General features: G+C 40.1%; 1 protein-coding gene and 1 long non-coding RNA gene across 6 annotated transcripts; one reads left to right on the forward strand and one right to left on the reverse strand.

The window, feature by feature from the left end:
• Positions 1-1,052: 1,052 nt before the first annotated feature.
• On the reverse strand, positions 1,053-2,218 carry LOC120742930. Its single transcript, XR_005697992.1, has 2 exons — positions 1,430-2,218; positions 1,053-1,172 (listed from the first exon to the last, which is right to left on the reverse strand). It is a non-coding gene; the product is annotated as an uncharacterized LOC120742930 (long non-coding RNA).
• A 9,106-nt stretch (positions 2,219-11,324) lies between these two features.
• On the forward strand, positions 11,325-16,219 carry glrx2 (glutaredoxin 2). 5 transcript variants are annotated; one of them, XM_040046429.1, is made up of 5 exons: positions 11,412-11,592; positions 12,403-12,435; positions 12,532-12,598; positions 13,903-14,079; positions 15,604-16,219. In XM_040046429.1, exons 1-5 carry the CDS (start codon positions 11,483-11,485, stop codon positions 15,766-15,768), a joined length of 552 nt encoding a protein of 183 aa, XP_039902363.1. In that variant the 5' UTR covers positions 11,412-11,482; the 3' UTR covers positions 15,769-16,219. The 5 variants fall into 5 exon arrangements, with proteins under 5 accessions (XP_039902364.1, XP_039902367.1, XP_039902363.1 ...); XM_040046430.1 differs by lacking the exons at positions 11,412-11,592; positions 12,403-12,435 and adding an exon at positions 11,325-11,383; XM_040046433.1 differs by lacking the exons at positions 11,412-11,592; positions 12,403-12,435 and adding an exon at positions 11,347-11,405.
• The last annotated feature ends 92 nt before the right edge of the window (positions 16,220-16,311 follow it).

Genomic DNA, 16,311 nt, shown 5'->3' on the forward strand with positions numbered 1-16,311 from the left:
CTTTCACTTCTTACAGTGTTTATTTAAGAAGTGCATGTGCCAGTCTGAATTATTAGAGTCATATAAAGCACTCCATTGTATTAAGAAATCTACTATCACAAAAGAAAATCTAACAGCATTAACTGAGAAGAAAGCCAGTCTTCCCTTGAAATCTAGCCAATTTCCTTATTAGGGCCTTTTGTCAAAAGTTGTGTTTTATGTTTAGTATTTCAAAAATTCATGAAGTCATGGAGATGTCTGTTTCTACTCTATTTGTTAACAAATGGCCATCTACTTCAAAGTTGTTGTTTTGTGCTTTTTTAAAGTAACGGATAAATTAGCTGATTTTTTAATTAGGCCTTTTTTACTTAAGGGTTTTTTCTAACTACAAACATTTTGTGTTATTCAAGTTTTAAAAAAAAGTTTATAAATTTCTGCAAATCTGAATGACCGTGGCCGTGTTGGTGTAGGAAGTCAGTGAGGGAACTGTTCTCTGTGTAATTAGGAACCTTTCTGCATCAGGAAGGTTCCTGGTTTAGACTCCAGCCCATGCCTTTCTGTGTGACTTTACATGTTCTCCCTGGACCAATGTGCATTTCCTCAGGCATTACTCCAACTTCCAGGCACAGTCCAAAGACATGCAAGTTCCAAAAAAAAAAAAAATGCAGATGCATCATCACTGAACAAAAATACAAACGCAAACTTCTGTTTTTGCTCCCATTTTTCATGAGCTGAACTTAAAGTTCTGAAACATTTTCTACATACACAAAGGACCCATTACTATCAAATATTGTTCACAAATCTGTCTAAATCTGTGTAAGTGAGAACTTCTCGTTTGCCGAAATAATCCATCCCACCTCACAGGTGTGGCATGTCAAGGTGCTGTTTAGAAAGCATGAATATTACACAGGTTTGCCTTAGACTGCCCACAATAAAAGGCCACTCTGAAATATGCAGTTTGATCGCACAGCACAATGCTACAGATGTCGCAGCTTTTGAGGGAGTGTGCAATTGGCATGCTGACTGCAGGAATGTCTACCAGAACTGTTGTTTGTGAAATGAATGTTCATTTCTCTGCCATAAGCCATCTTCAAAGGTGTTTCAGAGAATTTGGCAGTATATCCAACCGGCCTCACAATCGCAGACCACATGTAACCACACCAGTCCAGGACCTCCACATCCAGCATGCTCACCTCCAGGATGGTCGACCAGGTGAAGACCAGCCACCCAGACAGCTGCAGCAACAATCAACCAAACCACCAAAGAATTTCTGCAAAAATTGTCAGAAACCGTCTCAGGAAAGTTCATCTGCATGATCGTGCGCCTCATTGGGGTCTGGACCTGACTGCAGTTCGTCACTTTAACAAACTTGAGTGTGCAAATGCTCACATTCGATGGCGTCAGGTCAAGATAGCTTGTGTTGCGTCGTGTGGATGAGCAGTTTGTTGACGTCAACGTTGTGGATTGAGTGACCCATGGTGGCAGTGGGGTTATGGACAGTGAACACGAGTGCATTTTATTGTTGGCATTTTGAATGCACAGAGATACCGTGTTGAGATCCTGAGGACCATTGTTGTGCCATTTATCCATGACCATTACCTTATGTTGCAGCATATTGCAAGGATCTGTACACAATTCCTTGAAAGGTTTGGGACGCTCGGCTCGGCGTATATGACAGCGTGTTCCAGTTCCTGCCAATATTCAGCAACTTTGCACAAGTATTGAAGAGGAGTGGCCAACATTCCACAGCCCACAATCAACAACCTGATCAACTCTATGCCCATTGCACACCATTTGCCTCACACAGTGCAACACATCTGTGTTGCACTGTGTGATCTGGCCACACCAGATACTGACTGTTTTGCGACATCTGTAGCATTGTGCTGTGTGATCAAACTGCATATTTCAGAGTGACCTTTTATTGTGGGCAGTCTAAGGCACACCTGTGCAATATTCATGCTACCTAATCAGCACCTTGACATGCCACACATGTAAGGTGGGATGGATTATCTCGGCAAACGAGAAGTTCTCACTAACACAGATTTAGACAGATTTGTGAACAATATTTGATAGTAATGGGTCCTTTGTATATGTAGAAAATGTTTCAGAACTTTAAGTTCAGCTCATGAAAAATGGGAGCAAAAACAAAAGTGTTGCATTTATATTTTTCTTCAGTGTAGTGCAGTTCGTTGATTTAGTCATTTTGTGTCTACGTAGATGAGAACAGATACAGGAACTGTTTCCTCCCACAACACCTGTGTTTATTTTGTTTAGATTTATTTTATCTATTTTTTTTATCTATTCTACCCCTTTACTTTCTACTTGTGTTTTTTTAACCTTATTCTGCTAGTTTGTTTTGTCACTGTAACTCTACGTAATTTAAGTGTATGTCCTGCATTGCCTTTTGTTTTGACTGCTGTAACTCATTCATTTCATTCCCCAGTTGTGGGAATAAATAAAATATTTATAATCTTAAAACCATTCTAACCTCTTTCAGTTGCATAACGTGCTTTTTTGCCACTATGGGGCCGAAAAACATCAAGCTGGAAGGAGAGACGACATATACAGTATATCCACCCATCCATCCATCCTGAAGTTTAAATGACTTGTAAAGTCCATTCTTCTACAGAAGACAGTTGGAACTCAGCTGAAGTCAGGCCAACAGAAAAGTGTTCATTTGTCAGATTTTTCTGGTCTCCATTCATTTCAACCTAAATCTTGCTTTTCAGCTTTTAGATATTCACTTAATGTTGTTTACTCCCAATGCCATCACGTGCTTGGTAAGCATCTAACTGTTAATTGCAAGAAAAAGCCCCGGTTTTCCATGCAGCTGAACAAAATCTCAGATGCTCCACAGATTCATGTAATTTGACCTTTCTAACAAAAATACTGACTGATGCAAAAAGGTTGATAGGATTTTCATATTTGGAAAACCTCATTACTGCAGATTTTGGAACAAGTATTGGCTCATAAAAGTCTCGGAGCTTTTCTGGCTGTAGCTTCGGCTCAGCTTTGAGTCTTTTGGACATGATCTGGCAGACTTGGACTGAACCCAGGCCTTCCGCACTGTAGCCAGTCTTGACTGACAGTTTTATCAACACATAAAAATTGAGAATCTGACTGCAGCCAAGCTCCAATCCTGACTGAAGCCCACATAGAGTGAAAAAACCCCACAGTGACACACTCTTTACTTATCTGTATGATAGGTGTTATAGATTTTAGTGTTAGCTCATTGATTAACTGACTGAAAATTAGTTATTATACACTATGGCAATTGTCAGTTAGGCAGAAACTATACAGCACTCAATCAAACTATAGCCAAGAGCCACACTTTGATCAATGAAGACTGCAATTGAGATTTTTCTCTACTATTGGGTTATTTGGCCTGAAGCAACTGCTAACTGTAAAGAAAATATAATCGTGTGCCGAATGTGCAGAGAAACTCACAAAGCAAACAAGTAAAAGCTCTCCCCCAAAGCAGCTATTAATTCACAAGTCATTTTTCAAAGCTGGCAAAGATAAAAGTATTTTACAAACATTCAGGAGTGTGATTTCAGCTGGGCTTAATGGTGGTCTGTTTGATTATATAACTCCAGTTCCAAAAATCTGGGATGCTGTGGAAAATATAAATACTATCTGAATGCTATAATTAGCAATAATTTAATTAATACAACATGGAAAATATTCAAATGTTTATAAAATCAGACATTAAATGAAAATATAAGCTCAGTTTGAATTTGATGCCATCAAAACATCTAAGAAAAAGAAAAAGTTAGGCCGAGGCCACCAAAAGGCTGAAAAAGTACGCGATACTAGAAGGAAACTGCTGGAGGAACATTTTGCAGCTAGTTAGGTTAATTAGCAACCTGGAATAAACTGTGTTTATCAGTGTGTGCTCTTCAACATAAAATTGCAAAGGTTTTGAATATCTGATCATCTACGGTTCATAATATCATCAAAAGATTTGGAGAATCTGTAGACAGCCTAGAATCAATATTAGATATCTGTGATCTTCCTTCCCACAGGCAGCACTACATTAAAAGCAGGCATGATTCTGAAATGGAAATCACTGCATGCGCTCAGGAACACTTCCAGAAATCACTGTCTGTGAACATAGTTCACTGTGCCATCAGCAAATGTAGATTGAAGGTCTATGTGAATGTGATCCAGAGAAACAGCCATGTTTTCTGGGCCAAAGCTCATTACAAGTCAACTGAGGCAAAGTGCAAAAATGTTCTGTAGACAGACAAATCGAAATTTTAAATTCTTTCTGAAAAACGCGGACTCCTCTCTGGTCTATAGGAGAGGAACCATCCAGCTTGTTATCAGAACTCAGGAAAGGTACATACAGAGCAGCCCATACAGACGATGTCTTTTCATTGTCTTCTGTATCAGCATGACAATGCTAAACCACATACTGCAGCTATTACAGCAGCATGGCTTCAAAGTAAAGGAGTCCAGATGCTAAACTAGCCCATAGCAAAATTGGTATGGATCGAATCTGGCCCATACAATGTGCTTACACATGGCCCACATACCGCAAAGAATGATGGCCCTTTGGTGGCCCAGATCTGGTTTGCCAGATGTGGCCCACACATGGGCCAGTACAAGACCAGTTGCAGACAAACTGGTGGTCCTGTGCTGGCCCAGAACAGTTTCAGCTCTGGCCCCAAATGTCAGCCTAATGTGTACCTTAATCAAGCCATGTAATAACAACATGTGCACAATAGTGCAAAAGTAACACGACAAGCCTCTGTTCATACAGTGAATGGACTGATTCTTATGTAGCACTTTTCATTATCCCGGATTACTCAAAGTGCTCTATACAACATGCCACAGGGGAGGCCGCGGGTCTGATTCAAACCCTGGCTGCTACTCTTCAACCCGCTCAGTGGGTGGGCATGTGGTTGCCTGCCCACCCACTGAGCGAAACTGGGACCCTGAAATGCACATTTCTTATAGTTGTGGATATACTTCCTCAGAAGCGTTTGATGCTTTATTGATTAGCTTCCGAACATCTACCAGGAGACACTGTCTGGGAATGGTTAGGATTGTTGTTATCCCCATATTTAAATGACAATGTGTCACCTCTATTTGGATCATGTCTGGTTTTCCATGATCCAAATAGGAAATGCTTGTTGGCATGGTCCTACAACATAAACTAAAAATAAGTATAGCTCAACCTCAAGTCACACAGTTTTTACAGGCTGAGATCATGACTTAAACTGAGATGGCATAGATGTCCTGTTTTAACTATTTTTTCTGCATGGCAAATCACTCCTATTTCATGCTTATGCAGTACTGACTGCCATGTAGTAGTACACCAGAAGGACTCATGTGTAATGAGATTTTTATGTAGCCCTCCACTAATTAAAAAGTCTGGAACAATTACATAAGTTGTTCTTTTGTAACTGCTGATAAGATCATTACAATTCACTTCGCTGGTTCTGGTGTTGCAGTGCTCTTTTGGGAACAAATGCCTTAACAAAATAGTTCCCCTAGAATTGTTATGCTCAACAAAAATATAAAAATATAAGAAAACAAGACATGTTAAATCAAACACAATAATGACAAAGTGTAATGTCTCATGTGTTGTATTTCATCTGAGCTTATATTTGACCTGATTCAGACTAGATTTTTATTATGATCTATAAAACCTTAAAAATGATAATGGGTGTACTTGTTTTATACTATGGCTGTATGTCCTCCTGTTGGATTGTAAATACATGGCGTTTGTCCAACATTGCAAGCAGAATCAGGTGTATATGGAATAGTCTCCAACCCCACGTGACCCTGACAAGAAACAAATGACACAGATAAATGAAGTCCATTGAAACAGATTTGTATCTCAAATAATGTTAAACAAGAAGAAGCAGAGTTAAAAATGTACCCCATGCTGACTCTAATTCGTCAGAGTGAAGCATCAGCGGACTAATGACAATGAGATGTGTGATATAGATCACACTAATGGCTCCTCATTCTTTTCTAAAAAGACAAATTATCCACAGCGGACAAAGTCTATTCTTTGGCTTCTACTGTCAGATTTTAAAGCTCCTCTTAAAGTGTCCAGAAATAGTCGAAACTATGAAATGTCCATGTAAGGCTTTTCTGCAGTTCATTGTCTTGTGTTGTGTCACCAGCATCCTGCAGTAAAAGTTTACAATGACAAGGATATTTATGGTGCTTATGTAAACTTGTATAAATCACACTATGCCAAGGGACTGTTTATATGTGTTGGTGGCCATTCCATCATATATGTCTCATGGATTTGATTGGTCTATAGCATTCAGTGGCGCAAATCCATGTACCGACAATTCGTCATATCATGGCAGCATATCACTGCAGCTTGAAATGGTTGCGGATGCCTCATTTGCCAGCCTGTTTTACATGTGGGGGGAGAGCACATTTTCCTGTATGTGTCTTAAATGTTAAATGAATTAAGCTTTTTTAAATTCATGTCACTTTTAAGTGTTCAAGCTGATTATCATATCCTCTGGCCAACAGCTTTTTAGACAATTCCACCATGCTTTCTACAGCTGTACTTGGAAAATATTACAAGACTGCTGCATCTAAACCAGTGTGAGATAACATGCTTTTATGATGCTTAAGAAGTCCGGTAATAAAAATGTGCTTTCTATGTACATGACATTAATGCATTTAAGGTGTATGTGCCTGTTACTGGTAACTATTAGCCAGTGAGAAACTTCTTTTCTTGCATTTTGGCCAACCTTTGGACAATGTACAGTATGGACACCCCAGGTTATGTTGACTGAATGTTTCAAAGATGATTTTTGGGAAGGATGATAATCTATGCATTGGCACACTACTGACTGAAGATGATAGACAATAGAGGCACCTTCCCAGTAAGTAAATCCTCAAAATGACTGTCATACACCAGTCAGCCACAAAATTAAAACCATGGATGGGTGAAGTGAGTAAGTTCCTCTTGTTTAAAGGCACCTGTCAAAAGGGTGGGGTATATTAGGTAGGGAGCAAACAGGAAAGATAGCAGTGTAAGGATGTGAGTAACTTTGACAAGGGCAAACGTGTGACATGATGAATGGCACAGTGTTCCTACAAAAGTGGTTTAAGAAAGGACAACATAGTGGTAGTACAATCATGGGTGTGCAAGGCACAATGAAACATGGTTTCACTCAAATAGAAGAGTTTTTGTAACACAAATAGATGGAAACTTTACCTTTCAGAGTACTGACATTTGTCATATTTGTTGAACGTCTAAGTGCAGAACATAGTAACTCAGAACGAGTCTTTAATGGTGATTGTTCGCTACTCAGGATCAAACAGGGAATGAAACAAGGCAATCAAAATACTAGACATTGCCAGAAAATACAGAATCACTTTTAGATACAAGTACACCAAGAAACTTTGTGGTAAGTTATACAGAACTGGGGTGTACACAGTCATGACAGATGAGGGCAACAACGAACAAGGCTATAAGGTAAACTCAGGGAAACTCAGCTGAAACCAGTCATGGAAGATGAGACACAGGAAACAAAACTAAAGACTAACAAAATGAATTCAGAAAGTAACTGAACACGGGTACATCTAACACCGAAACATTGACTTGCTGCGCAGAATACAGGAGGTCAGGAAAATAAACTCAGGGAATCAACTAAAAGGATAACTATAATTGCAAAAGAAAACACAATCTAACTGAGAATGGGAATAACATCAAGGAAATAAGGTTAGAATATGAAACTCCAAATGACAGGAACAAGTAAGAAACTAAGCAGATTCCTTGATGGCGGGGGCCTCAAAAAAAGTTTGAAGAACATGATAAGAAGTTCTCATTTGATAAGGTCTCAGTTCCACACATCTGCAGGATGTAAAAACAAGTAATCCATGACAACTTGACCCCACAGTTTCCAGGACTTAAAGGATGTGCTGTTTAAGTGCTGGTGTCTAATACCACAAGAAACTTTCAGAGGTCTTGGGGAATCCATGCCTGAATGGGTCAGGACTATTTTGGCGACTTTGAGGAGGACCAGCACCACATTAAAGTTTGTGGTGGTAATGTTGCGGCTGATTGACTGGTGTGGTTAGACAGCTCTCTCATCTATCAATGCTGTGAGCAAGTGTTTGAACCGTAATGCAATTCTCCACTTTCTTTCATAACCTTTTGGTTCTGTCTCTGGATGTTACCCACTCCAGGGCAAAGCTGTTGATGTCTTTGATGCTGTGAATCCGTGATGCATTTCTTCCTCGGTTTTGAAGGAATGAAGGCATTTGAAGTGAAGAACTCCTGTGCTGCCTCGTCACGTATCTTTAGATTTGTTTTTTTATTCAGCCTAGCACAGACTAACACAGCAAATGTTTCCCATTTTGCTGTTACAGTTAATCCTGAATTAACTCCTCCTCCCTCTCCTGTGTTTGAAGAGGGAGGGGGAACAGAAATCTTTGAGGATATAAAAGAAGCCATGCATCCACGCCAGGTTTCATGGCTGTGCTCTACAAACAGAGTGTGAGACAGGAAGAATATTATACTGTCTTTCCGCTGATTTCTTTGCAAACATCCCAGGTTGCATCTTTTTTGGCTTCAGATTTATTGGTAATCTCAAGGCATTTGCAGTATTTTAGAGAGAAGGTCAATAATTCATCTACATGCAAGCACCTTGTGACAGTGGGGAGGAAACCCAGTGATGATGGCTCTCTGCCTCAGCAGGTTAAGGTAGTGAGGAGTAGAAATGGGTAGAGAGGAGAGCAAAGGGAAAGCTGTGTATTTAAGGTAGCCAAACTATTGGATGAGCATCTCTGACAGTGCCGTGTTGCTGTTGTTCCGACATCATAAATGATGTCGTTCTAGAAACAAGGTTATTAGAGTTCACTTAAACTAAATGAAAAACAAATGCAACATTGTTCAAAGCTTCTTCAGACTGACATATACCACCCTGGTCATTCTACCTATAACAAAACCTATAGCAAGTAAAAATCAAATGCAATTAAAAAAGAAAAAGAAAAAGCAAACCAACACTAAATGACACTAAAGTAAAATGAAAACAGCAGTTTTCCAGGAAGAGCACAGCAACTGACCAATCATGCTTTCATGATGTAATCACTTTGAGACTAAGTTTTCCTACATGGCCCTGGAGAAAGATCAGACTGCAACACACAGTTAATGACTATATTTCTGTCATGGTTGTTATTAACAATATTACATTTTACCACTTCTGTCAGAATATGCTGCTGTTCTTTTAAGCTGAATACAAACGCCTGTGCTTTTGAGCACTATCATCTTCAGTGGGGAGGATGCTTTTCAGTTTGAAAGCATGCAACCAGCATGGCACTAAAGCTACACTACAATTATCAGGAGACAAGGGAGCAAAAACTAACATAACAAATACAAAGCAAAACTTTTTGCTACAAAAATAGTATGTTACGCCTTCCCAACTGATTCAACTAAAGACATTGAAACAAATGTGTTTTTGCAACAGGATGTTAGTAACAAAGTGCCTAAAGATTAAATTTAAAATTAGTTCTTCGCTAAGTTGTGTGTTCTGTCAAGAAAACATTGGTTCATCTCTTGATGCTAGAACGAGTCATAGGTCAGTCATAGGTTAAATCAGTGTGTTTTTCTGAAACAACAGAGCATAGTAAAGCATCCCAAAAAATACATGTTGCAAAATGTAATAAATTCCTTCTTCAGAAAGCTAAAGTTATAAATGTAAATGGTATTGTAATTTAAAAAACATATTTATATTAAGCAGGGCTGTCAAACTCATTTAAAATTGTGGTTCAGGCACAGCCCACTTTCATCATGGACCTGACCAGTGAAACTTCATGACAAATGTGTAAAATTACAAAAAATTGTTCTAACAGTTCATTATACAGACTGTCCTATAATAAACTTAAAGTTTTTGTTTATTTACCATGGACTCACTAGTAGGGGTGGGTTTTTATAATCGATTTATCGATTAAAATCGATTCTGGCTTGGATAACGTAAAATCGATTCATTAAAATCCTGAATCGATTTTTTAATATTAATTTATTTTGCCCGAAATGCCAGAATCTCAGGTGAAAGATCACAAAATTTCAACAACCACCAAACAGCTAAGACAGTAAATGAGAGCAGGTACACGGCTTCTGCACAAAGACGTAAACACACAGCGCGGACCCGCGGATCAGAATCAGTGAGATGTCGCCTTTCTCAGCTGACGGTCGGGGCTGAAAGCCGACAGCTCGCTGATTCTGATCCGCGGGTCCGCGCTGTGTGTTTACGCCCTTTTTGAGCTGATCATATGGCTGTTAGTTTTATCTCTCTCCAAACAATATTGACCGAACCAGCAGCAAAAGAAGATCCAAACTACGCTTCACATAAACATCGTCATGAATTCCCTCTGACTTTTGCTGACTTTTCAGGATAAAAATCACACTTCATGCACAGCTCTCTCTCTCTCTCTCTCTCTCTTTTCTGCATTATTCGCTTGCTTGTTACGCACAAGTCTACCGTTGTTTACAGCACTGTCGGCCGACGTTTTTTTTTCCCTTTTACTTACTTCCGAAAAGTAAACCTAATTTCTGCCGTTCAATATTGAACAAATTTAAACTTTTTAAAATTAAGCAAAATGCAAAACGCTTAGCCGTGTCTCTAATAAAACCGCTGTAACTTCAGAGGTAATGTTCATATGTTGATTAATGGTTTTCTTTCGTTTTTGATGTACTGCAGATTATTTTTATAAAATCCCAGGCCAGGAAAATCACCTTCATGTTTTTCTGTGTTTTATCTTCAGCTACTTTGACACAAAGGCCTCTGCTGTGATGCTCACACCTTTGATAAAGTCTTGCGTGTGTCAGCTTCCTTTTAATAGATACAAAAATATGTAAATGTACTGATCTGAATTATAATATTTCTGACTGTCAAAATTTCCCAGATTCAAATTGAATCGAATCGAATTAAATCGAATCGTGGATCAAATCGATTCGGGACCTTGTGAATCGGAATTGAATCGATTCTAGAAATCAGTGACGATACCCAGCCCTACTCACTAGTAATGGAAAAACGGGGAACTTTCCTGTAATTTAATTGTTTATCTGTTAGTTGCTGTGGCATGAACAGCAGTGGGGCAGGCAGTTAAAAATTAAAAATCTATGCGCTCCTCCACATTTTTTTAAAGCTGTTCATTGGTCCAGATTTGGAGCCTTTTCCCGATCAATTCTGGCCCCCGAGCCTTACATTTGCCCTAAAGCTCAAATGACATATAATGTAATTTAATTTGTCAAATGATGTATTCTTTATGAAAAAATGATACCGCCACTAAAGGATTACACTGCTATTTTAACTGTACTTAAAGACTGCTTTATAGTTTGTTTGTGTTTTTTTTTTTATTCGAGCGTTACATTCATGCTGCGACTTGCGTCAGAAACTACTTCCGGTGTCCACGTAAGGTAGGCATCAGGCGTAAACAGTGTAAGTATCGTGCTATAGTAAGTGTATAGCATCTGGCAGGGCTAGTGTAGCCTCAGAACGGCTCCTACACTAATCTTATGTTTTATCCAGGGCAAAGACGTAGTTGTTTTGTTGCGGTGTGCTCTGTCTTCGCCATGTTTTTTCACGCAGGATGTCTTCGTAGTTTGCTATGGACCGGCTGTCGAAGGTCATTCTCACTTGTTTGACTATAGCAACTAGCTGTCGATCTGAAAAATCACCCCCACACCAAATTTATAAAGAAATATTCCTCTGCTTGGTAACGTAAGCAAATAATACTACATGGGTGGACAACATTGCCCGCTCCCAGGAGCTCATAATTCTTGTTAATTCACTCCCGCATGCTGCATGCTTTACCGTCTGTCATCATAACCTCCCGTGCTTTAACGTGAAATTAATTTTAAATGACTTTCTCATTAACAAATACACCTATTCGCGGCCTCTTAATCAAAAGGATCCTTCTGAAAAATTCGGCATACGTAATATAAATTAACTTTACATTATTGCTTTAAATATCAGTCTTTATCCCCGGCGTGCCGGCTGTTATCAGCGTTAGCAAACGCTACCTATGCAGTCTTAACTCGATTAAGCGGTGGTAGCTAAGCATAAGAAACGATAAAAATGGCACTAAAAGATATGCCGATTATAAAAGAAGGCGGTCACTTTTCATTTAACATACAGAGCCACGTTTTATGGAGCGTTGTTAGTTTGTTATTGCCGTGCCGCCGGCTCAGTGTTGCCAGATCCTGATGGTGTTTGGCGTGTCTTGCCCAGTGCCAATGAGAAGCGAGTGCAGTGCTAATCCTGGATTACCAAGCGCACGAACCTTACTGCAGTTTAAGACCAGCGGCACAAGTGAATATTAAAATTGACCTACAGTAAACATGGTTATAATCAGAGCAGCAGTTATCCTTCAGTTAGATCTTATTTTGATGGCTCTGATATGTCCTCTCTTCGTCTCTTCCTTTCACATCTTCAGCTTCGTCTATGGACCTCTGCCTGCTTCTTGTGTGTCAGTTAATTCCACTTGATTCATAAGATCAGCACTGGACCAGTTGCCTCAAACACTGCATTTTATAATCATGTGAGTGTGATTTTTCTTTTCCAGAATGGGGAATTTAACCTCCTCCCATCCAAGGGGTCTGTCCAGCACTGCCTGTTTACAGTATGTTCAGGTAAGACCTGCTACATACAAGCAGCTTGTTACTTTGCTGGGTATGGTAGCGTGCAGTGGGTCTTTGTGTAACTTGTTTTCAGTTGTGCAGGTCTCACAGGCTTATGTATTTTTTTTTATGGATACACAACCATGACATATTCTGTCTGTCTGATCCAATACATGTTTTACCTGAAGACTTTTGAATTAAACATATGTCATGCAGCACACCTACAAGTGACATGTGTGAATACACGTGTTCACAAACAAATAGAAATAAATCTGTGACAAGGCCCTGTAATGTTTCAGGGGTATGTCCATCTTCTGTAGACTGCATGAAAATGTGTGTAACGTCTGGGTCTGAAAAGAGAAGCCTTAAATCTGCATTCTTTTTAAGTGCCACCAGGGGGCGGTATGCGTGGCTGCAGAAACTGAAGGTACTGCAGAAATTTATGAGGAAAACTGGCTCTAATTTAGTAAATTATGGTCATTCATCTTGTGCGGCTGCATTTTACATACTTGCCTCTAGTATAGGTGTTATATCGGTCCATTACACAGTAGTCAGTCAACAAATCTTTCCATTAAATGACCTGAGTGTGATTACAAAGTGCACAACTGCATGCATCAAGATGCCTTGAGTTTTTCTTGTGCACATCAGTTTTACACTTCTCCAGATCAGTCGCTCTGTGGTATCAGAGCATGTCATCGTGTCAGTGGCATGTTTAACTTTGAAGGCGGTCTGCTTATGAGTGGAGGTGACATCCTAAAATCCATTAAGACACCGCCGACTCATCGATAATTAGAAATGTGTTTTAACCACATGAAGAATGAGCAATCTTTTAGAAACTTCTTAACCTTAAAACAAAGTCTTGTGCATTCAAATTGACTGCATCCTTAAACTTAAAGGCCTTTGCATTCAGGTGTTCCAAACAGGCAAAAATTTGAATAAAACTGGTGGTTAATCAGAATTCTTTCTACATCTGTTGACTATATTCCAGCTAAAGCTATAGATCTGTGGTTACTGACGTTACCTCCTTTACCAGCTTACCCTAAAGTGAGTAGAGCAGACAACACTCTGGTGATGAATCATCAATCTGCTAGAAAGAATGCAAAGAGGAGGAGCCGTCCTCATGCTGGTGTAGAAATGTGCTTGTTGCCCTCAAAAAGGAAGCCGTGAAACTTCCACCATAATTCTGCAATATGGTCTCTGCCCGAAGTGGAGATAAAATTCTTCTCGCCCTTCACCAACTTGATTCCTGCTATGCTGAAGCTGTTTCTGGACTCCACACTCATAACTAAGTATTCTAATTGTGTCTGCCCTTTCAGGATGTGGTGTCACAGAACTGTGTTGTGATATTTTCCAAGACCACCTGCCCATATTGTAAAATGGCCAAAAACGTCTTCAACGAAATTGGCGCAACCTACAAAGTGATCGAACTGGATGAGCACAATGACGGACGGAGTCTGCAAGAGGCCCTAGCTCAGATGACCGGTGCCAGGACGGTAAGAAGGACCTCACCTTCGTGTGCTTTTTTTCTTTTAAGTAGAAGAAGAATCAAAACACACATCTCTGACAGCTTGTTTGTTCTGGCAGCTCTGCCTTCAAGTTAAATTTAGGTGGAGTTAACAAGCATCTTTGTTGGGGTTGCAGCCAAGATTGAGGACTTTATAGGCGCTCAGAATAGCTGACTCTGAGTCAGAATGAATCCCCATAGCAAGTCCCATCTTTTTACATCATAGCCTTTGCTCTGTTGCTCTTTAGTCACTTTCCAATATGCGAGAGTTCTGAAAACATGGAAACGAGGAAGGCTGTCCGCACATGAACACTGTGCATTAAAACAATGAAGCTGAAAAACACATACATAGGCCGTCTGCTTTACCTTCAGGTGTATGCCACTGCAGCCTTGCTCATGTTCCCTGGCCTCAGCTTGAAAGCTGTGAAAGTTGATAATGAATTTCATAATTCAAAATAGGAGCATCTCGACTCAGGGTCGCTGTTAGGGTATGTATTTGTTTTGTTTTTTATCAGAGAAGCCACGCGTGTCCTTGTGCTCGTACACGTTATCTGTGAAGTGTTATCGAACCAGATGTTTCAAAGCCCATGTAACTAATAAAGAACAGCACGTAATTTAAATCACCTTGATACTTTTATAGTCTAAATATTTAATCATTACATTTTCATGGCAAATTGAACAACATCTTGCTGCCCACCATCCACAAGGGGGCAGCAGCCCACATTTTGGGGCTCATCGATTTCAACAACTATGTCAAACTTGCAGCCCTTTGGCGTGAACTAGCACCTCCAAAAAGGCCAGTCTGGACCACTGGATCCAGTATTGCTGAGCATGAGGATGTATGCTGTCTTTTTCCTTTTAATTACAAAGTATCTACTCTTTCTGTAATTCCATCCATTTTCTGCTACTTATCCAGGTCTGGGTTGTGGGGGCAGCAGTCTAAGCACAGATGCCCAGGCCACCGTCTCCCCAGCCATCTCCTTCAGCTCTTGCAGCTGAGGCATTCCCAAGCCAGCCTAGAGAGATCTAATTTCTCAAGCATTGCCCAGGTCTGCCCCAGGGCCTCCTCCCGCTTGAAAAATGCCAAACAAACTCACTTAGAAGGCATCATAGTCAGGTGTCTGAACCACCTCAGGAGTAGTGGCTGTACTGTTAGTCCTTCCTGAATAACCAGGCTCCTCACCAGGGTCAGCGAGCCCTTGGAGGTGGCCCATTTCCTCTACTTGTATTCTTTAGATCACTAGCTGCTCCTACTTTAAGTTGTAAAAATTCATTAACAGCTCACACAGCTGTCAAGTTGGGGCCAAGAAAGAACACAAACAAACCTGGAGCTACAAATAGACTGTGTGTGGGTCTTGAATGCAAAGACAGATTGGAGATATGAGATGGCACATGAAACTTGGGGGAAAAAACCTAACCTAATCTGAAATCGTTGATCATTAGCAACTCATTCATAGCATGCTAAAGTCTGTATCCCCCTGACACCCTCCCCCCTCTTTTTTTCTCTGTTTAGGTCCCAAGAGTCTTTGTCAATGGCCACTGCATTGGGGGCGGGTCTGATACCAAACAGCTCCATCAGCAAGGAAAGCTGGTGCCTCTGATCGAGCAGTGTGCTTCCTGCTGTGCTGCCACGGGCTCTGAAGGCTCAGGCGCCAGACAGTTTGAGGCGGCCAAATGACTAACCGTTCTTACGGTTTTTATCAATGCACCACTTATCACATGTTTGCTTGAGCTCATGCTACAAGGTGTACATTGCTTGAGCATGACTATAGTATTTATGCATCAAAGTGCGGTGGATACTTGATGTAAAAATACATTTTCATCCAGGGATGTACATTATTATGATAATGATGATGATATTGTTTTTAATATTATTGTTATGGCCTCTGTGTAAAGCGTGGGATTGCTGTATTACTCGTACAGCACTTGTACATGTTTGTTTTATTGAACAATATTACACTTCACTGAACTGTGAACATCTTGATGTATTGATTCTACCTTAGCCGTTGGTTTTTATTTCAGGTAACTTTTCATATTTTGCAAGAGCAAAAGAGGTACACTTTGTAAAAATATGCAGAGTATTGTGCTGTTATTTGCATAAAATGTGAATAAATTTAGTAATTTGTGTATTTTTTTTTTACAGTTGTCCTATTGCTTTCTACCACCCCTAAGCAGTCGCGGGGGATTGCTGCCCGTTCCTGGTTCTGCCAGGGGTTTCTTC

Source organism: Simochromis diagramma, unplaced genomic scaffold (genome assembly GCF_900408965.1).
Source record: "Simochromis diagramma unplaced genomic scaffold, fSimDia1.1 OVJJ01000553.1, whole genome shotgun sequence".
Lineage (NCBI taxonomy): Eukaryota > Metazoa > Chordata > Actinopteri > Cichliformes > Cichlidae > Simochromis > Simochromis diagramma.